Here is a 21,227-nt window from a genome sequence, read left to right as displayed (position 1 = left end):
GCCTCCAGAGACGTTAATAAACAAACATAAGGCAATGTGGACTCATTTCAAGGCTGTTACCCTTTGCAGTAAAGGAGGCCAGGGGCTGGGCAAGCTTGGAGAAGAAAATGAAAAGCTTAAAGAGATATGAACGTTCTGTCACCAGAGAATCATGACAACAAAATCATGTCTGAGGGAGGGCTGGAGTAGGGGGGATATTAAGTAACACAGGAGGATAAAAATGCTAAGCAAACAGGAAAAACCAATAGAGAAATAGGCATGATTAAAAAGAATGTGTTTTCCTTCTGCGCTGGGAAGGGTAAGATCCAGACCCTGGTACGAGGGAGGGTACTGAAGGCCGGGTGTCCTAGGGCAAATCATGAGACAGGCAAAGAATAGCTAAAAGGAAGAGCTGACAGCCCTCCACCCAAACACCAGACACACTGGGAGATCTTGCTGCTATGGGGCTGGACCATCCGAGTCTCATGACTCTCCACCTCAAACCTGATGTCCCAACCAAAAGCAAGCATTGGGGGTTCTCCCAGAGGCCACACCCCTGTCCTCTGAGCCTCTGCCCATGCTGTTCCTTTGACCTGGAATGCCCCATCACCTCCACCTCTCCAGCCCCTGGTCCTGGCTCAGGCACCCTCCCTCGGGGCTCTCCTGGAAGGCATCCCTGCCATCCTGCCACTGGCCTGTGTGCTTGCTGGGTATAAGTCCCCTGAGGGCAGGGACTGTGGCCTCCGACCAACATCTCTCTGGAGCTTCTACAGTGCCTGGCACAGGGCAGGCACTGAGAACATGTGCTGAATGAATATGTTTATTTTTAAATAACAATGAATCTCTCCCTGACCTTCCTGCTATGGGTATATGTTTCAGTAACAGCAGATGGCCACAATATCATTCCACATATTCTTTCACCAAACCTCATGACTTCCATTCACAAGGAGGCTAGATTTGACACTTTTTACTTGCAAATATAATCCTAAGACCCAAGCTACACCTAATGTATATTGACAGTTTCTTAAAAGGCAATCATTGTACGAACACTGTAACCACAGAATCAAAGAATTCTTATCACCAATGTCATAAAAAACATGTAAGAGACTCTTCCTTCTCTAGCTTATATTTGTGGCCAATGTATTCAAACTGTCTTTATACAGCCACATTTCCCCAGCATGTTAAACAAAGCATGAAAGTCAAATCAAAGATACAGCTTATCAAGAGGATCCCTTTAATCTGAGGCTAATTTAAAAAATGGTGGGAGGAGGGTAGAGCTCAGTGGTAGAGCGCATGCACAAAGTCCTGGGTTCAATCCCCAGCATCTCCATTTAAAAATAAATAAATAAATAAATAAACCGAATCCCCACACCCCCCAAAAAAGGTAACATTATTTTGGCAGATACAAGGATACTTGTGGTAAGTCTATGTATATACATAAAAACAAAGATAAGTGGAAATACATTATCTATCTATCTATCTATCTATCTATCTAGATAATTGAGTATACATGTTAAGTATACATATCTCCAGTTACCTTTGTGTTTGTGTATGCCATTTTTAAAATCACAGGACAAACAGCATTTTTCCAAACTGTGCCTCAGCATTCCCCCTGAAATCTCTTACACTTTCCTGTCTTACATTGCTTCTTCACTAGGGGAACATGTAACCTCTGTTCATTTGACTTCCTTAGTGCAGCAAGCACCCTTGTTTATGTCCACACAATCTTTACTCTGCAAACACCATGTGACAGACTTCTTTGCTGATAGTGACAAGGAATTTATTTTAGACACTGAAGTGCAAGATTAACCTAACTTCTGAACTGCTACTCATTTTACAGTCTAGGACAGCAGGGAATTCTTACTCTTAAAAGCAAATGCTTACACTGTTTACTGTTGACATGGACACCGAGCTCACTATATCATGAATGAGACCTCCTCGGTGTCACCTCTGTTTTGAATTTGATTAAAATTACAAAATGGTAATGGGCTTACTTACATTTATGAAGCTGCTGCTTCTTCTACAAGGGAAGAATCTAGCATGCGATGGATGAATGAATGACCAATCAAGGTCAAGGCTATAGGAGACCAGGCTGACTTAAGTCATCAGTAGGCAGAGCGGACATGGGGACAGAGAGCATCTGCAGTTTCTCATTTGTAAAATGGGATGATAAATTCAAGTCTATATGGAAAACATTACATAAGCTATGAGGTTATAAAAATAAAGATAATAATAGATAGCTACTTTCTTGAGTTGTAAGGCACTTAACAATATATAATAAATGTTAACAGTAGTTGCTTAACAAATAATAGTATTTGGCCAAAGAACCAGGGAGCCACACTGAAACTGCTAAAACTGAATGAGAAGGAAAATGGTTCGGAGGCCCAAAGTAAACAAAACGAGTCTCATCTCAGGTGTGTCCCTCCCTAACACCCTGTCACAAGCTGGAGACCCAGTGACACTGCTACTAAGCATGTTTCTCCTTCCAGGATTTGAAATGAGCTGTGTAATGCAGAAACATAGTTACTTCTGGAAATATAAATCACATTACGCCTCTTTCAACTCGTTAAAGGTTTACTGGAAAGTCTTGCTCAAAACAACAAAAAATTATCTTTCATCATCAACACCCAACAAATTTGCTGGCCCACGTGGTAGGAAGGGAACATTCAGACAGAGCTGGGAGCCCCCTGTGCTCACCCCTTGGTCTGTCCCAGAACCTGCGTAGCTCCCCACAGTCAAGCCAATCACATCATTTCCAAACTGCAGCCCCGCTGCCCAGGGCCCATCTGAGATAGTGTACCCCACTCCCGCCTCACCAGGGGCCTCCCCCTGCCAGCTGTCCACTCAGCTTGGGCCTCTGTTTGACCCCCTTTCCCGGCTCCTGTCTAGAACGTCCTCCTTCCTCCGCTCTCTCTAGGTTGCCCTAATTTCCATTTCCACCTCCATGGAAGTTTTCTTTCTTTCTTTTTTTTTTCCCTCCATTTAACTTTCACGGCCCACTTCAACTGTGAGCTCAAATTCAGTGCACGTCCATTCAACCCTAGAAATTTTAAGTGCATAAATTTGTGCACAGGGAGTGTCTCACATACTTCAGTGTCCCTTACAGTTCCTAGCACAGTGCTAGGCCTTTACAGATGCTCAGTAAACTTGTTGCTAGGACATCATAGGTGCTTAATAAAACCCTTCTTTTATCTACCAATGACACTGAAGCGCTGAGTTGAGGTAAACTGCCCCATGGCTTCAATCCAAAGAACACTTCTGTATTAATTACCAAGCTACTTAAGGCAAGAATGTTTTGGGGGTCTTAATTATACGGACTATTATTTTAATTGTCACTTCTCAACTAAAGACTCCACCATATGCTTGCAAAACACTGAAGGCTGAATCTTCACAAACAAGGCAAGATTAACAAAATATTCTCCAAGGATAGTTCTCCAACAGCATTCTGAAAGGGATCAATTATGCAATTATGCCTGTAACTCTAAGGCTTCCAAATTTTGTCTTTGGTAGCCTTCACTACGAATGCCTCAGATATTCTGGTTTGAAATATCTACGTTATTACCACAATCCTTCCCTCCCATCTCATTGTAAGAGATCCCCAAGGCAGTATTTAGGGGTTAAAATGTTTTCAAACAGCAAGACTGATACTTTACAAAAAGAAAGAAAGGAAAAATAAATAAATAAATAAATAAAACAAAATAAAAAACTAAAAAGAACCCCCCCAAAAAAAACCCCTGTATCACCAAAAGAATGTAAAATGTTTCCGTCTGGGGTGGCGGGGGTAATCTATTTTAAATTTACAACCGCTTTAAAAAAGAAAGGCTTCAAGAACCCCCCAAATTGAGGAATGTGGATAAAAGACCGGCAAAGCCCCTTGGAGAGCGCCTGCGGCCCCCCCCCCCCCAAACCCGCGTTCTTAAAACACATTTATTCTTTCAGCCAGCAAAACGCAGCCTTCCCCCAGAATAATTCCATTTAAAAAGCCCCCACCCGCGAGGAAACATTAATCTACTTTGCAAACATGCGTTCCAGTCTGTGCTTTACTGGTTTTTTTTTCAACTCCTTCCCCCCAGCCCCCCTTTTTTGTACCTTGAGACAAATGTTTTTTTCCCCCAGAGTTGAAAGCTGTCCAAAAACAGGACCACACACGCTGCCGCCTCCGCAGGCCCGCGCAGCGCCCGCCCCCCGCCCTCCACGCTGCGGCCGCGGCCGCCGGGGGCGCGCGCACTCCCTCCAGGCGGAGGGGTGGCCTCTCTCAGCATCTCCCCCCTCCTTTCTCTTTGGACGCGGTGGGTGGGGGTGGGGGAGGGAAGGAAGCCGAGGACCAGAGCCAGCAGCGGAGAGGCCTTCCTCTGGCCGCGTCTCGGGGCGCGGCGGCGGCGAGCGGCGGCGGCGGCAGGCCCCGGGGCCCCCGGCCGCGCCGAGTGGTCCGTCCCGCGGAGGGGCCCCCGCGCCCCCGCCGGCCCGCCCTCGCCACTCTCTCCCACAACACCTCGCAAAGCGCAGCGCCCCGAGTAGATTACAGCGCGGCCTTTGTCGGGAGGGCCTGGCTCCTGGCCAGGCGCCCAAACAATAAACAGTTCCCCCTGGTGCGGGCAGGGGGTTTTCGCTCGCCACAGAAAGGCTCTAGGTGTATGCCGGCAAATATCTTTATCAATTGGAAGGAAGGGAAGGGAAGGGGGCCTGGGGTGTGGGACGAGAGGGCGCCACGGCAGGCGCTGGGTCTCTTACCTTCCACCCACAGCTCCTCCACGTTGGTCTCGAGATTAGCTGCCTTTAATCCCACAGCGAAGGCCCCAAATATGAGGAGACCCACAACCAAGAACTTGCCGCAGTTTTTTTGAATGTAACAACCCAGTTTAAATAAGAGTCTCTGAAACTTCGCTCTCAGCCACAGCGGCGCTTTCCGGCCAGTAGCTTTCCCCTGAGGATGAAGCAGAAGGGAGGAGTGAGCGCCGGGGAGTCGCGGCCCGCGCGCCCACGCCCGCTTGCGCGCACCCGCTCGCGAATCCCGCGACAGCCGTGGGGGGATGCCCTCCGGGCGGGAACTCAGGCCGGCCCGAGGGAACGCGAGCGGAGTAGGGTGGAGGGGAGGTTGGTCATAAATCACAGTCAGGCTGTTGTGTGGGGCTGCACCTCGGCCACATCAGGGGCGCTTCCACGCGCCGCCTGCGTAGCATCCCCAAGTGTGACTTGGGGGGTTGGGAGGAGGGGCTGCAAGAACAAGGGGAAGCCGAGGGAAAGAGAAGAGACATTACTCATCACAGGCAATATTCACAGCGGACCTGGGAAGAGGAGGGGCTTCGTAATCCCTGCGATGGAGCACAACATTTAAGAACCAGCAAACCACGGCTCCCTTCCCCGCAAGTCCTACCCCATCCTTCACCCTTCTCGGGGTGCTGCTGCGGGGACGGAGACTGGAGGACGAGGGAGCTTTGTAAACAATGTATGACGGGCTCCCCCATCCTGACCCCCTGCCCGGCGTGGTAGTAAGTGGTGATCCACGTGGTGAGCGCGGGCGCCGGACGGGGCTCACTCGCGACGCATTTCCATAGCGTTGGGAGACGCTGTGTGAGCTGAATTAGGAAGTGGGGCAGCCATCTGCAACTTACAATATTTGTGATCGGAAGAGGGCAGCCACATGGATCTTTCCCTCCTTTCCCTTCCCTTCTGGTTAAACGTAAAAAGCAGCCGAGTGCACAGGGGAAGGGCCCAGGCCGACGCAGGCGGGGGTCCTGGCTAGGCGCTGGCAGCTCCCGGTGGCGGCGTTTCCCCGGCGCTGGCCACGGCCCCGGCGGGCCCCCGTCTGGGTGCTCGCCTTCCCCGGATTCCACACATTTCAGTGAGCCTCGTAAACACAATGAACACGGCCGCTCGGCCGACCCGCACCGCGGATTTAAGGTGGCAATTTGTTTACTACTTTCCCTTTCCCCCAGGCTCGAGAATAAGGAGCTCAAAAACTGGAAAAGAAGAAGGAAGATGCCCTCTTCCGCGGATAATTTTTAAGAAAGCAGAGATTTCAGGCTCAACAAAAGCAAAACCGGCTGCCAAAAAAGGAAACCACCTTTATTTTGGCTCCCTCCCCCCCCTCCTCTCTCCGCCTCTCTCCACTCCGCCTCCCCCTCCAAGATGTTAAGAAATGTGGCAGTATTACAGGGGTAGAGGCTGCAAATAGGGATAGGGGCGCGGGAGGAGGGGGCTCTGGGGCAGGGAGCACGGAGCAGTGCCGCGCTGTGGAGGCCCTCGAGGTGGTCCACTGTGGACCGCTTTCCAGTGCTCCGGAAAAGGCACGCCAGGGAGGGCGCGTGTACACACACACACACACACACACACACACACACACACCACCCCCTGCGGACCTCAGACAGCCCTTTCCTCCCAGGACCGGAGGGAGGGTTTGAATTTTTCAATCCCCACTTGTCTGCTTCTTTTCCTGGAGAGGTGTGTGTATGTGTATATATATGTGTATGTGTATGTGTGTGTGTGTGTGTGTGTGTGTGTGTGTGTGTGTGTGTGTGTGTGTGTGTGTGTGTGTGTGTGTCTCGGGGACGATCCCAAAGAGGAAGAGGAGGGAAGAGAGAGTGGGAGGAGAGGAAAGAGTCTGAAATGCACCTTGGAAATCTGCTCCAGAGCGAAGGCGGCGTCGCAATAGCTGGGCCGGTGCAGATAGTCCCGGTCCGGCGCGGCGGTGCGGCGCAGCCCCCCGGTCCGTCTGCGTCTCCCGCCGCCGGCCGGCCGGCCCCGGGCCCCGCTGCAGCTGCCGCCGCCACCGCGGTCCTGAGGCTCGGCGGCGTTACCAGCCGAGGCCATGTTGCCGCCGCCGCCGCGGGAACCGAGGCTTCCCGGGCGGCCCGGCGCGTTGCTGCCGCCTCTGTGGGCTCCCGGCGCGCCCGGGCGCTCGGCTCGCGAGGACGCTGCTGGCCGCCGGCTGTTCGGACTGGGGCTCTGGTTGACAGACCTGCTGCTGCTGCTGCTGCTGCTGCTGCTGCTGCTGCTGCTGCTGCTGCTGCTGCCGCCGCCGCCGCCGCTGCTCACACGGCGGGCGCTGCTGCCGCTGCGGCCGCGGCCGCTGCCGGGGAGTCAGACCCTGCGCCTTCCATTGCCACATTGCGCGGGGGTCCCGAGGTCTCTGCGGCCGCCGCTGCCCACATCCAGTTCTCCGGAGGGCGAGAGCCGGCGCGCGGAGCCAGCCTGTCCTTCGGGCGCTCGCGCGGCTCTCCTGGCTGTCCTCAACTCCCCCTACCCGCCCCCCACCCCGCGCCGCGACCCCTTCACTGCAGAAAGCGCCAGCAAATCCTCGCCGCTCCTGCCGGCCTCGCTGGCTCCCTCGGAGCCTCCCGGGTCGCCCGAGCGGCCGCGGAGGGTAAGCGCAGAGCCGCCGCCGCGGGGTCCGTGGGCGCCCGGTGGGTCTCAGCGCTGCCGGGCCGGGGCAGCCGCCGCCGCTGCTCCCGCGGCGGCTGCTGCTGGCGGTGGCGGCTCCTGAAGCTGCTGCTCGGGCTGCTCGGGCTGCTCGGGCTCTGGCTGCTGGGTTCGCGGTGGCTGCTCGGTCCCGGACTCTGCTTTCTTGTGCTCCTCGCCGACCCGCTGGACCATTCTGCCCCCGTGCAGCGCGCCTCTCTCGCTCCCGGGACCTGGGGACTCCGCTGTGTGTGTGTGCAGCGGGCAGCGGCCGCAGCAGCTCCTTGATTCAATAGATGAGATGGAAGAAGAAAAAAAAGAACTCTCTCCATTTGGAGAAAGAGGAGGAGGAGGGGAGGGGGTGGAGGGGGAAAGAGCGAGCGAAAGAGAAAAAGGCTGGAGCTCCCGCCCCCGGGGCTGTCAGATGGCTTGGGTTTCTGCAACGCGATTGGCTCGCGGAGGGCAGAAATTACTCAGCAAACATGACTATTATTAGCTGCTTAGCAACAGCTCACCAAAGTAGAGAGACCACCCAGGTAGGCAACCCCAGTGTGTGCATCCCAGGCTTCGGGGGGAGCCTCCGAGAGCGCCAACCTTCTCGCATGCAATACTTCCATTAAGGAATGCCCCCCCCCCCTTTCTTCCTTACTCCTTTTCTTTTCAACAGTGTCTTCTTTTTGTAAGACGCCTTTTGCGCGCGGGCACACACACACATATTATACACACACACTCACACACAAGACACCCACGAGCATTTGCCTCGCGATAGACACGGGGGAAAATGTAATATTTTTTTAAGCGCTTAAACAATTTCTGAAATTCCTCAAAGAAAACCCTTTCAGAGGCACCTTGGACTCAAGCTGCAGCAAATACTGGGAGGTCCGGCTTGAATTCCCAGGCCTGCACCAATAATGACAGGGTGGTGGATAGTGCGCCAGTGTGTGCCAGATTTTTTTTTCCCTTCTCTTTTCTTTTATAACCAAAGAGAAGACTTAGGCTCTCGCAGGGAACAACGCCTCGCATTAAGATAAACAAAATGGAAAGTTAAAGAGGAAAGTAGGGACGTTGGGAAAAGCCACCCCTTCTTAAAATCTGCCCCCCTCCCTCTCAAAACCTCAGGGCAACACAGTCCTGGTTTGAAGTAGTCGGTGTTTTATAAACGTGGAATCCAGACACGGAAGCAGTCTCGTGGATGTAGAGGGGTTTTTATTTGAATCTTTAATGTGACATAAGGATAAATAACAGTCTTTTTAGCAAGCCAAAGAAACAGAACTGTTTTCTTTAAAAAGAAAGATTTTCCTATTTGGGGTTCATTTGAACTCCCCTCTTTTTAAGTAACCAAAAGCCCCTGTTTATTTAAAACCTGTTTTAAACGCCCCCCCCCATGGTACGCATCCTGTTATATTTAATAATAGCGTGACATAAAGGAGAATAAAGGCTTTGATGTTGGACTCATTTGAAACAAATTGTGCGCCGATTGCGAGGACTCGTCTGGACACTGCAGCCAGTGTCATCGAGACGTCCCGGGGATTCTCTTCCCTTTGGGGAAGAAAACACGCGACTCTGAGGTGGATCCTAGGGTCAGAGACAAATTAAACTATCTACACAGATTCAATTTCTATTTAAAAATAATTTTTGGAGAGTAACTGTTTTTCTTACTTTTGCGGGTTAAGTTCCTCCCTGAGATAGGGACCAGACCCAGAAACCCTTGATTCTGTCTCATTTTGGTATTTGTGGTTTTTTTTTTCTTTTTAAAAAACGGGGTTGAACTGCCGAGAGACTCACGGCAGCAAGAAGCCGACTGAAGCCGTGAAATGGGGGCAGTGTGGCTTTAAGATGCACACGGTGTGTGTTCATTGAAAAAAAAAGAAGAAAGAAAGGAAAGGAAAGGAAAGGAAAGAAAGAAACCCAGATGGAGGGAAAGGGGGAGGAGCGGGGAGAAGGCGGAGCCCACGCGACCACGTGACTCAGGGCCCTGCCGGCGCGCGCTCGGCGGCCGGGACGCCTATTACGCGCGCGTCTGAGGGTGCGCCCGCTCTCGCGCGCGCCCGGGCTCCGGGACTCCCCACGCCCGCGCAGCCCCGGTCAAGCAGGTAGGGAAGTCGGTGCGCTCGGCTCGCGCCAGGCGGGCTCCGCGTCTCCAGCGCTGGGTCCCGGGAGCCCAGGCGAGGCGCGCGCCCCGCCGGCGCGGACGGACGTGCCGGACGCGCCGTAGTACATTCCTGAAGGCGGTCCGGCCCCCTTACGTTGCCCAATGCCTGCGCGGCCTCCCCGCGGCCGGCCAATCGCAGAGCGCACGGATCCCTTCCCATTCAGCGGCCCCGGCCCGAAAGGGACTGCAGCGGGGCGCGCCGGCCACCCGGGCGGGGCGCGCCGGCCACCCGGGCAGCCCACGCGGCTCCCGCGGGGGGCCTGTCCGCCAGCCCTCCCCGCCGTCTTACTTCCTCTTCGGCGGTTTCTCCCTCTCTCTTTTCTCTCTCCCCTTTTCTCTCCCCTTTTTTCATCCCTTTCTTCTCCCTACCCAGCCTCACCACCTTCCCTCTAGCTTTTTCTCCTTCCTGGTTTCACTTGAGAGGCCCTGCCCCCTCAATCCCAAATCTGCAAAACGTGTGCGGTACCCCGGGCAGGGTGGAGTGTCCTGTAGAATAAAGAGACAAAGAGAGTAAAAATGTCTGGGGGGTGTCCACGAGATCAGGAGGAGGACCAGAGTACCCGGCCAGCGCGGAAATTCAAAACTCCAGACTCCAAAGGAGCACGTGATTTTGTGCGCCGCTCTGGGAAGGGCTGCGAAAATCCAGAAGGCAAGACAAGCACCGTACAATTAAAATGATACATTAATAAATAATGTCTCAGGACCATTGGGCTCGATATGTAGCAAGCTTAATCTTTGAGCAATGTCTTGATCTTTATTTTGTCTGATAAATAGCTTAAAGAGGGAAACGTGATACATTATTCTGGATTTTCTTACTGAATGGTTCTGCAGACTTTTCAAGTCTAATCATTTTGTGCTTGCCGCCGGAAATTATTTTTTAAAGACTTGGGGATGGTACCCCCTAGTTTTACACGCCAGTCTTTTTATATTTGAGGCGTGCTGTGTGGCAAAGGCAACCATGTAGCTCTAGACAGGGTGCTGTGTTTTGTCTCTTCAATTTCTTTACAACGTTTTAGACCAAAATATTAGTTTTTCCTCCCAACCTTTTATTTATAGCAACTTCAGTACAGCTACTTAGATTATGGAATTCTAAAATGAAATTATAGGCTATGTACACATAATGGTCCCCTATTAGTCTCCACATGCAGCTGCATATCCTCTCGTTCTGGCTGCTGCTAACATGTGCACCATTTCAATGGCAAAGCCTCTTCCACTCGGGCTCATTTCCCTGGGTTTGACTTAATTCCTAAACGTTTTGAACATTGATCTCTGGGGTTTTCAGCTCCCTGAGCCCCCTCACCCGCTGTTTGATAGGTTAACTTTTCAGCATCTCAGACAATGGTCCCGGCCTGTAAATTCTACCCATCGGTTCCAGGACGCAGTCCCCAGCCTGGGCTCTAACAAGCGCTATCTTAATCTCCCCACCCCCACCCCCACCCGCCGCTTCCCCTGTGGTCTGCTTTTTTCATACACAGAGATGAATTACTTTGAGGATCTAATTGGCCTTGTTTCTGTAACGTTTTAAGAAAGGGAAGAGGAGCCAGTGTAAAAGCCTGCTCGACTTGGGTGGTCAGGGCTGAGGCTGCCCCCAATTTGCCTCATTGCTGATGCCTGTGAGTTCCACATTCCCAGCGATAACGTTGTTCCTAATCAATCTGCCCTTATTTACATTTGTAAGCATTGTCGGCTTTAATATGCATGCCCTGTGCAGGGGACTGCTGTGCCACACCGGGTGTGTTAACTTCAGCTAATCACAAGGATTCTCCAGACCTGAGATGAGGCTGATAGGAGGAGCCAGGCCTGCAAAGGTGTCTGCTGGGAAAACTCCCTTGAGTGGCCTTTCTGCAGCATGGCTCCCCTTGTGAGAGTTACAAACAAGTGAGAGCTTGGTGCCTTTCCAACCAGCAGGAGTTGCTGGCCCTCTTTGTTGAGTGTCCCATTTCCCCTTTCCAAGTAAAGTCCATCTCAACACATCAGTTGTTGGCATTTGGGTCTCCCCATCATGATCCAAGACTTCATTGTCGTCTGTAGTTTTCAAAACAGATTCCTTAAACTCTTAAACTATGACCCCCTCATATCTTCTCTCTTCTCTGCTCCAATATTCAAACAGCCATGGCCATGCCACACACATCTCAAAAGTGACATCTGATGACACTGAAATAAAACATCCACCCTTTGTGTTTGGACATTCCAATGATAAGCAACTGTGGGAGCTGCACTTGGTGGAATAATGAGAAAGCACGATGAGACTTGACTTTTCACTGGTTTCTCAAATCCAACTATATGGGTCTTTAAAACCTAATGTAATTTAGCTATTTTTGGCAGAGTTTAAATGAATGAAGGAGTAAACATATTCTAGTAATCTGACCCTTGGGCCATATCATCATTTTGTTTACTGAGTTTAATACTTTTCTTCACAAATGCAGAGATTTGCAAACATTACATTAAGTCCCACAGGTATTCCTGTTGAAAGGATGCTATGGGGAGAGGAATTGGAGATTTGATGTAATATTCTGTTTCCGGAAGGAGAGCCCAGGGTACAGAATGTGACTGATGGGCCAGAGCCTGAGTAGTTTAAAGCAGGTACCTTGGATAAGAGTTGACTTGACTTGATTCAAGCCATTTCTTGGCTCCCTAAGAATGCCTTATTATTTTCTCATTGGCAGCTTTTGTATTTGCTTAAAGGTGATGGTAAAAAATGAGTCTAAAAGGGGGAGAAAAAAAAAAAAAAAAACCAATTCAGCAGCCACAGAATGTAAACCCCTTAAGCATGACTCCCCTCCCCTTCTCCCTTCCACCTTCTGTTTCCTCCCCTATCCCCCCTCCCCAGGACTGGAGGAAAGGGAACAGCTCTAGCCAACTTGTCAAAATAATGCTGCTAATTACCCCTGATCTCCTTTAATGGGAAGCTGCTCCCAATTCTACAAAAGAGTAAATGAGGGGTCTACAGCACAAACCCGGGAGCACTGGCATTTTCTGAGCTTATAGTGAGCTTGCTAGGAGGTGAGGGTGGCAGAGGAAAGATGTCCTGAGAAGGTCCCCCAAATCGCCACATTTATCACTTCAGGTTCACATACTAGTTTGAACAAGGGAATAAGACTTTAGGCAGTGCCAAAGCTATTGGTATTCCCTTGCTGGGAATGTCACCAACTGCAGAGAAAATGTTCAGAGTCTACAATGAACTTGAAAGAAAACAACATTGACCCTTATCTTGATTTCCTCCCTTGTCTATATATCTTCTTAGCCACATTACTTTACTCTAATTGATAGAGATGTCTTCTGGAAAGACCCAGCCTTTGAACATTTTCTCCTCCATCTCTCTCGTCGTCTGTCTCCCCATCTAATATATCCATATCAAGCTTTGCTTTTGGCAGAAGGCACACCATTCATTTCAGTGATCTCTGCCATCATGTCTTGCATGAAAAAGAAGCTGAGCAACATGATCTCTTTGACCCACTGCTGGAGCAACAAATTTATTAGAGATATAGGCATGAGAAATGAAAGGGAAGTAAAACAATTCCAGCTTATTGTGTGTCTTTCTTTCATACTGCTAATCCGGTTTACACATCACGCCTACACGTCTCAATAGGGCTTTATACACTGTGGCAGAGGCGGGAGAAAATAAAAGGTGTGTGTGTGTGTGTGTGAGACAGAGAGAGAGAGAGAGGACGAGAGGAGGAGGATAAAACAGGGAAGACAGATATTTTAATCCATATTGATTTGCCTCATCAGTTTTTCTAGCTGTGGAAAGTTGAAGATAATTTGTAAAAAAAAAAAAAAAAAGAAAAAGCCTTTTTTTCCCACAAAATAATTCCAAATGGTGCTAACTCCTATTCAAATAGTTTGTTACTTTATGACTAGATTATAACCAGAAATTAGATACACTTCGCAGTGGGTTTGAAATGAAGCTAATATCCCAAATTGAGAATGGGCCCATTGGTGTCCACCTTGAATCAACATTTTCATATAAAATGATCTTGGACTCAAAGGCATTTTACAGCCTTGTGGAAGGAAGCTGGATGACAACTGGAACACACACAAACTCACAATTGAAAGCCCTTGTTTTACAACATGGGGACACAATGCACCTGAGGCAACAATTTATCCTGAGGTACCACCCAGAAATAATAAGTTACAGTAACAAAGGATGACACCAAAAAGCATTGTCTTTCTTTGTGGAGGCAGTTAATTGCATGTTGAACGACTGGAGCCACACACACACACACACACACACACAATGCTGAAAAAGGACTATTGTAGAAGTTCAAGACCTCAGTTATCTAATTATCAAATATTTATAGCCACCCATAGTGGGTCTTTATTATTTAGATCTAGTTCTTTTTTCTATTTCCTCTCCCTAGGGAGGAAGGAAGGATAAAAAGAGAAGAATATGGTCTTCTCTCCCAGGTCTAGAAAGATAGAGGTCTCTGGGTGTCTTCCATAGACCACAATCCATATGGTTCTTCTTAGATGATGGAAGTTGAGATCTGAAAACTTTGGACTTATGGCCCATCCACAAAATAGGAGTCATCTGTAATATGAACTTAAAAACGTGGAAACACAGTACATGTCACCCCTGAGGTCCTGAGGTCTTGTGGCCCCAGTGTTGGCACCGGGTCTAAAGGGGGTTGGATCGGTCTGGCCCACCTGAGGACTCCGCTCAGGCCACACTCAGCCCTCTCAGCACTGGGCTAGCCGCCCACCTCTTTAATGGTTAGCAGGCACCAAGATGCCCAATGCCGTGGGTGCAAGAGTCAACACATACCTCTCTTCTACCCGTGGCCCCTTTCTGAACTCAGAAAAGCCCCTCTGGCCCTTCTTCCCACCAACCGCGGCGGCGAGACGGATGCTTGCGTTCCAGGTTTGGGTAAGGTACTTCTCTCCTGGCCCTGGGGGTCCCACTCAGTCAGGCGTCCAGGTGTGGGTTCTAGCGCGTGCGCCCAGCCCGGACCTCCCCGAGCTCCCCGGAGACGAGAGAGCTCGCCCCGGTGCGCGCGCGCTCTCGGCCGGCGCCCTCCCCCCGGCGCTGTCACTCTTCGCACCAGACCTCCGGCCCCAGCCCTGCCTCCGCTGGCAGTCAGTAGCCACCACCAGGCTGATGAGCGGAAGCCAAGGTGGCGACCCTTTCAAGCGTGAAAATGGGATCCCAGGCGACCCCCTCCGTGAGAATTCCCCTGGGAGCCGTTCCCCGGCCGGGCCCGCCGCAGCCAGCCCCCTCCCCAACCCCGCGGGGCCGGCCTCGGGGGGCGGGGGCGCCGAGCGTGCGAGCGAGCGAGCGAGCGAGCGAGGGAGTCTGGAGACGCGGGCCGGCGCCCCCCGCGCCCCGCCGTCGCAGCCCACCCAGCCCCGCGGCCCCTGCGCGCCGCCGGCCCCGCCCGGCCGGCCGGCCCTGCGGCCGCGGAGCGGGGCGCCGCGGCTCCGCACCCGCGCGTCCCCGGGGCGCACGCCGCGCGAGGGCGAGGTGGCGGCGGCGGCCGCGCCGGCTGCACTCACCATAGCCGGCCGTCAAGCCCTGCCCGGAGCGCGGGTGCCGATGGCGCGGACGCTGCGCTTGGGTTTCACATCAATTCCTTTTTCCCCCGTGCCCCCCTTTCCTGGTCCTCTGCTCCTCCGTCTTCTCTCCGTCTTCCCTCGTCTCCCCCTAGCCTGGTCGCCGCGGGTCTCTTTGTCTTCCCTGTCGTCGTCTTTTTCTTCGTCTTCGTCTTCTCCTCCTCCTCCTCCGTCTTTACAAAAGGAACGGAAAGTGTAAAAACCCCGGCGCGCTGGGCCGCCGGAGGCTTTCGGCGGAGTGCAGCGCGGACTCACAATTACAAGCCTGTTTCTATTAAGCAGTTCCATGGCCCTCGGCGTGGGTGGTCTGCCGCGCCATAGGCAGGACCTGTCAGGGTCACGTGACAGATCCGAAAACTTTACCCCTTTACAATAAACTCAAGGAAAGCAAAGTAAACTCGAGGAACGTGCTATCAGCACAGCCCTCCTGGGTAAACAGGCGCTCCCCTCCCCGCCTTCCTGGGAGGCGCCCCGCCGAGCGAGCTCCGGCGAGCCCCCGCCGCCCCTCCCCGCCCCCCGCGGCCCTGTCTGCGGGGGGCCGCTGGGCGGGGGGGGGGGGCTCCCCGCACCACCTCGCCTTCCCCAGCTAGCGCTCTCCCACCCTGCACACGTTATTTGCTGACCTTCAGCCACTTGCCCGAGCCCCCCGGGGGCGGGGTGGTGCTGGGGGAGCAGGGAAGCTTATTTTCAGGGGCCCCAGCACTCCGAGAAACGCGGGGTGCCCAGGGCGCTGCACAACGCCACCTTTCCTGCCCTCGGTCCTCAGAGCCCTTTCCTGCTCGCATTCCCACGGAAGCCCTGAGAAGCTGGGAGCATTCTGGTTGACAGGCCCACAGGCTGACAGGGAGGCAGAGAGCCAGGGAAGCCGGGCAGATAACAAGAACCTCCCCGGGGAAACGTTCAATGCACGAAGACTTATGTGGATTCGTGCAGCTTCTGTCGGAGGTCCCTGGGAAGCCGCCACTTCTGAAGGGACCAAGGTGGAGTCCCTTGGAAACCAAGATTGGTAGCTGGCTGAGGAATCACTAATTGATATTTGCTTTTTTCCTTCCAATTACTGTGGTTTTTGGGGTATGCCACCCAAATGCTCCCACCCACGCTGCCTTCCCAAACGAGGCCAGCTTGGGTGACTGGGTTAGACGGAAGTGCTGTGGGTCCGTGCAGAATGGCTCTCAGCCTCTTACCCTAAATGGAAAGTCCTGTTCAGGAGAGACCCTGCTGCAATGTTTTAACATTTTATCTGTTCAAACCTGCAGGGTAGACTTTTACATGCTGCTGAAAGGTGCTATTTCACATGGACCCCGTTTTGAGTAAAGACGAATTATAGCTGCAGGGGGAAGAAGGAAGATAATTTATTGAAACTATCAAGAGTTAACTAGCTGGTCCTCAAGTAAAACCAGCAATTTCCCACCTCATTCTCGGCTGGGCTGACCCTGTGATTCAGCGTGTGTGTGTGTGTGTGTGTGTGTGTGTGTGTGTGTGTGTGTGTGTGTGGTGTGTGTTGTGCACTTGGTTAGTAAAACAAAACCTAGGAGTTACAATTCATCTTCCAGTCCCAAAGATGATATTCTGTTTTTTAGTCGGGTCATTTGAGTTTACAGAGTGTTTGTGTTTGAGACACATTAAGTAATTATTGGAATGCTGGGCAGCCCTATGTATTAGGCTGGTCCAGAAAGTCATTTCACACCAGTTGATTTTAGTATAAAACGATCTCAGACGGATATTAGCTGAGCGTGGATCCTAAGAGTCATAATTGGAAAATCAAACTCACCAATATTTCCCACCAAAAAACTACATTTTGGTGTCGTTACAAAGGACTCTGTTCATACCCTGTGATAAACTTTGGTGGGGTGAGGAAGAGGAAGGTATAAATACACCTAGAGTGGTCTAGAAGATGAAAGAGAAAGGGGGATAAGAAAAAAAAGAGGAAACAGCTTAGCAAAGGACATTTAAAATGGCCCATAATAGAAAGTTGCTAGGTCAGCTAGTTTTGCAGGGAAATTCCAGCAGAACTTGTGGAGTTCAGTTTTTCCACTTAAAATGAAGACCCTCATGCAAGCACTCTTGGCGACATGCTCTTTAACTGTGGGCTGCTAAGCAGGATGGACCTAGGTTTGGTGGGGCCTGAGCCATATGCAGTTTGGGGGAGGAGGGCGTCTTTAGGGAAGTCAAAATTACAGAAAACAAAACAAAACAAAACAAAAAAACCCATCAAGTACAAGGCCTTGGAAGGGGGTCTGCATGGTGAGGCGTCCCGAAGCTGTATGAGCTTCCTGTCAAATTGCCCCCGTTTATAGTACAGAACAGGGAACTTTCACAGCTGCCCAGATTTTGTGGTCTTGTCTCCATTAGGTCAGACTGAATGTGCTACTATTACATACTACATATTTCAGTCAAATGCTTTACAATTGGGTGCAAAGATGAATTGAGTTTGAGTGTGAGTTGTGGAGTTGGGCAGTGGGGGGTTAGCTAATCAGGGAGAGAAAACCTTTGGTGTTGGAATCTAAAAGATTAGGAAGGAGAGGAACTCACTGGAAATGCTCTCTCCCAATAGTATCGGTCTTTCTTTTCCTTCCTCTGAAATCAGGCTTTGAAAATTATCTCAGTACTGCGCCTCTCTTCCCTCTGTTCCTAGATGTTAGAAACATTAAACCATCAATTTCAAGAGATGCATTCTCCAGGGCCCCGTGCCCTGTATGTTGTTACCTTCTGGCATTTCTCTGAGACTCTCCGCCAGGGTGGGCAGACTCTTTCTCATCAAGCAGATGCCTCCACTATTCTAAATGTGCTTGTGTCTCATCCCTTCCTGCAAAACCAGCTCCAGTGCTGTCCAGTCTGATAACCCACTTGGCCTGGGAGTATCAATGACTGACAAGGTTTCCAGGAGGCAACAGAGCTCAGTTCTGATAAGCCAATTGGCATCCAAGTGTTAATGGCTGAAGAGGCTACTAGACAATACTTTTGCAAGTCAACTTGGACTTTTAGAGCCGTAGCCAGTGGAATAATTCCCAAGCTGGAGATTCCAGGGCATTAAGGCAGGACCAGATGGAGGCATATGGGGCATCAGAAGAGGGGACAATGAAGGGACCTTTTAAAACAGGTCTGAAAACAGACTACATGGGGATGATCAGATCTGGAGGAGGTGCAAGACTGTCCCTGGCTCTGTTTGTCATCTCAGGTTGAATGCTCCCCTCACAGTCAGTCACCTTAGCTTCAGCCATCCTTAAATACTGGATCCAATGGACCACGCTTTCTTGGGAAGCCATTTTGCTCAATGTAAGGATTCCCCATTTAAAAATGACTACCCTCCACCCCTTCCTATCAGGAAGATACTCCAAGCCAAACCAGCTTGTAGAATCGGGGCTTTGAGGACTGGAGGGTAAGAAGTGTTTAAAGGTGGTTGGCTAGAGCTAGGAGACTGAAAGAACAATGGAGTTACCATGGTAATTGCAATTACCATTGTTTATTGCCGAAACAATAAAAGGAGCATTGTTTAAACAATAAGACATAAAACAGGATTGAGGAGCAGAAAAAGCTGCACGAACAAAAGGGGTGGAGTGAGTCCTGGAATGTTGTAAACCAAAGGCTTCAAGGGACCCCATTACCGAGTAGGGAGGTACACAGAGGTGTAATATTCAAAGATAGGGCGATATTCTCAGGATAAGAAGAAGCAAGGAGAGAAATACCTCAAAAAATGAAACTGACCCAAGTTGCTTACTCTTGCAACTGATGTCCACGTAGGCCCCCCTCTGATGAGACTCCCCTATGGAGACCTGCAGGAGCAGCCTTGCTAATGAAGAATGTGGTAAGAAATGAAATGCCAAAGGAGATTTTTAAACTGTGGGAGGCAGGTGTGCCCAGGCTGGCTGGTGGTGATGGTGAATGGCGATGGTGACAGGTCAGGGCCAGGAGAGACAGCTTATTGTAATCAAGAAGGTCAGAAAAATTATCAAAAGATTCTAATTATGTCTAAGCGGGCTGAAAAGATATTAAATGTAGTAAATATAAAACATAGCTTCTGTCTGGAAGAAGAACAAAGCTGCGGCATAACCCTTCCAGACTTCAGACCATACTACAAAGCTATAGTAATCAAAACAGCATGGTATCGGCACAAAAACAGGCATACAGCTCAATGGGACAGAATAGAGAGTCCTAAAATAAACCACACACCTACAGTCAATTAACCTATGACAAAGGAGACAAGAATATACAATGGAGAAAAGACAGTCTCTTCAACAAGTGGTGTTGGGAAAGCTGGACAGCTATATGTAAATCCATGAAATTTGATTGCTCCCTCTTATCATGTACAAAAATAAACACAAAATGGTTTAAAGACCTAAATATAAGACATGACAAAACTCCTAGAGGAGAACATAAGCAGACATTCACTGACATAAATTGTAGCAATATTCTCTTAGATCAGTCTCCCAAGACAAAAAAAAAAAAAAAAAAAAAAAAATGAAAGCAAAAATAAACAAAAGGGACCTAATTAATTTAAAAATATTTGCACAGCAAAGGAAACCATCAACAAAATGAAAAGACAACTTATGGAATGGGAGAAAATATTTGCAAACAATGCCACTGACAAGGGCTTAATTTCCAAAATATGCAAACAGCTCATACAACTCAATATCAAAAAAACGAGCAGCCCAGTCAAAAATTGGGCAGAAGACCTAAACAGACATTTTCCCAAAGAAGACGTACAGATAGCCAACAGGCACATGAAAAGATGCTCAGTATCTTTCACTAATTATTAGAGAAATACAAATCAAGACGACAATGAAGTATTGCCTCACACCAGTCAGAATGGCCAGTATCAAAAAGTCTACAAATAATAAATGCTGGAGAGGATGTTGAGAAAAGGGAACCCTCCTACACTGCTGGTAGGAATGTAAATTGTGCAGCCACTATGGAAAACAGTATGGAGGCTCCCCCAAAAACTAAATATAAGCTTACCATATGATGCAGCATTCCCATTCCTGGGCATATATCTGGGAAAAAAAGGAAACTCTAGTTAAAAAAAAAAAAATACATGCACCCCAGTGCTTATAGCAGCACTATTTACAATAGCCAAGACATGGAAACAACTCAAGTGCCCATCAACAGACAATTGGCTTAAGAAGATGTGGCATATATACAATGGACTATAAAAATGAATGAAATATTGCCATTTGCAGCAACATGGATGCACCTAGAAAATATTATGCTTAGTCGAGTTAGTCAGACAGAGAAAGACAAATGCTATATGCTATAACTTATATGTAGAATATAAAAAATAATACAAATGAATTTATATGCAAAACAGAAACAGACTCACAGACATAGAAAACAAAATTGTGGTTGCCAAAGGAAAGAAAGAGACAGGGAGGGGCAAATTAGGAGTATGGGATTAACAGATACAAACTACCATACATAAAATAGATAAGCAATAGGATTTACTGTAGAGCACAGGGAATTATATTCAACATCTTGCAATAACCTATAATGTAATGTAATCTGAACAAAAAAATAACTGAATCACTACACCATAAACTTGAACCTAACAATATTATATCAATTCTACGTCAATTTAAAAAAATGCAGTGCTTACAATTCCAATTTTGTGTCTGGCGGCAATGGCACTGTCGCCACAGGGATACAAAACAAAGTTATGTCCTGGGAAAATATATATATTCATATATATTTATATAATTCATACTTTTATTTAAATATGAAGATACGAAAATTGGCCATTTTTAAAATGATAGCCTCTGTCTGACAAAAAGCGCTCTTTTACACTAGTAACATTGTTACTGCTCAGAATTCATCAGGCGTCTTCAGATTGGTGGGAAAAGGCACAGAACTGAACTTCACTTACTTGAGCTTCATGATTCAAAATTTGGAGGAGGAGGGAGCCAAATTTCGTTTCCACTCTGTGAGTGAAAGAGATCCTGTAAAGCGAAGGTGGGTGAGATTGGAGGGGAAGGTTTGAGGTGTGAAGGGGAAGCTGAAGCCTCCTTCAGTCCTGTCATTATGTTGTGTCCTGAGGCCGCTCGGCTGCAGAAGGGGCCCTCCGAGGGCTCCGAAGACCCCATACATACGCGGACAGCCACACTCCTCGTGCTTATGAAATGGACCCTCTGATGAGCAATTGCCTGGAAAGGATGCG

General features: G+C 49.7%; 1 protein-coding gene across 4 annotated transcripts in view; it reads right to left on the bottom strand.

Annotated features, from left to right (window-relative positions):
* Nucleotides 1–15,053, bottom strand: part of PTCH1 (patched 1) — a 68,767-nt gene extending 53,714 nt beyond the window's left edge. Inside the window, exons 1-2 of one of the 4 annotated variants that reach the window (XM_031447130.2) lie at nt 15,023–15,053; nt 4,711–4,903 (exon numbers count right to left, since the gene is read on the bottom strand). In XM_031447130.2, the coding sequence (XP_031302990.2) occupies nt 4,711–4,903; nt 15,023–15,025 (196 nt within the window). In that variant the 5' untranslated portion in view covers nt 15,026–15,053. Of the gene's footprint in view, nt 1–4,068; nt 4,128–4,710; nt 4,904–5,591; nt 5,944–6,591; nt 7,246–15,022 lie in introns of those variants that run through there. The other 3 variants (XM_031447133.2, XM_064490105.1, XM_064490106.1) reach the window with 3 other exon arrangements.
* Nucleotides 15,054–21,227: the final 6,174 nt, after the last annotated feature.

This window comes from Camelus dromedarius, chromosome 10 (genome assembly GCF_036321535.1).
Source record: "Camelus dromedarius isolate mCamDro1 chromosome 10, mCamDro1.pat, whole genome shotgun sequence".
NCBI lineage: Eukaryota > Metazoa > Chordata > Mammalia > Artiodactyla > Camelidae > Camelus > Camelus dromedarius.
This window is presented reverse-complemented; position numbering and strand designations above follow the sequence as displayed.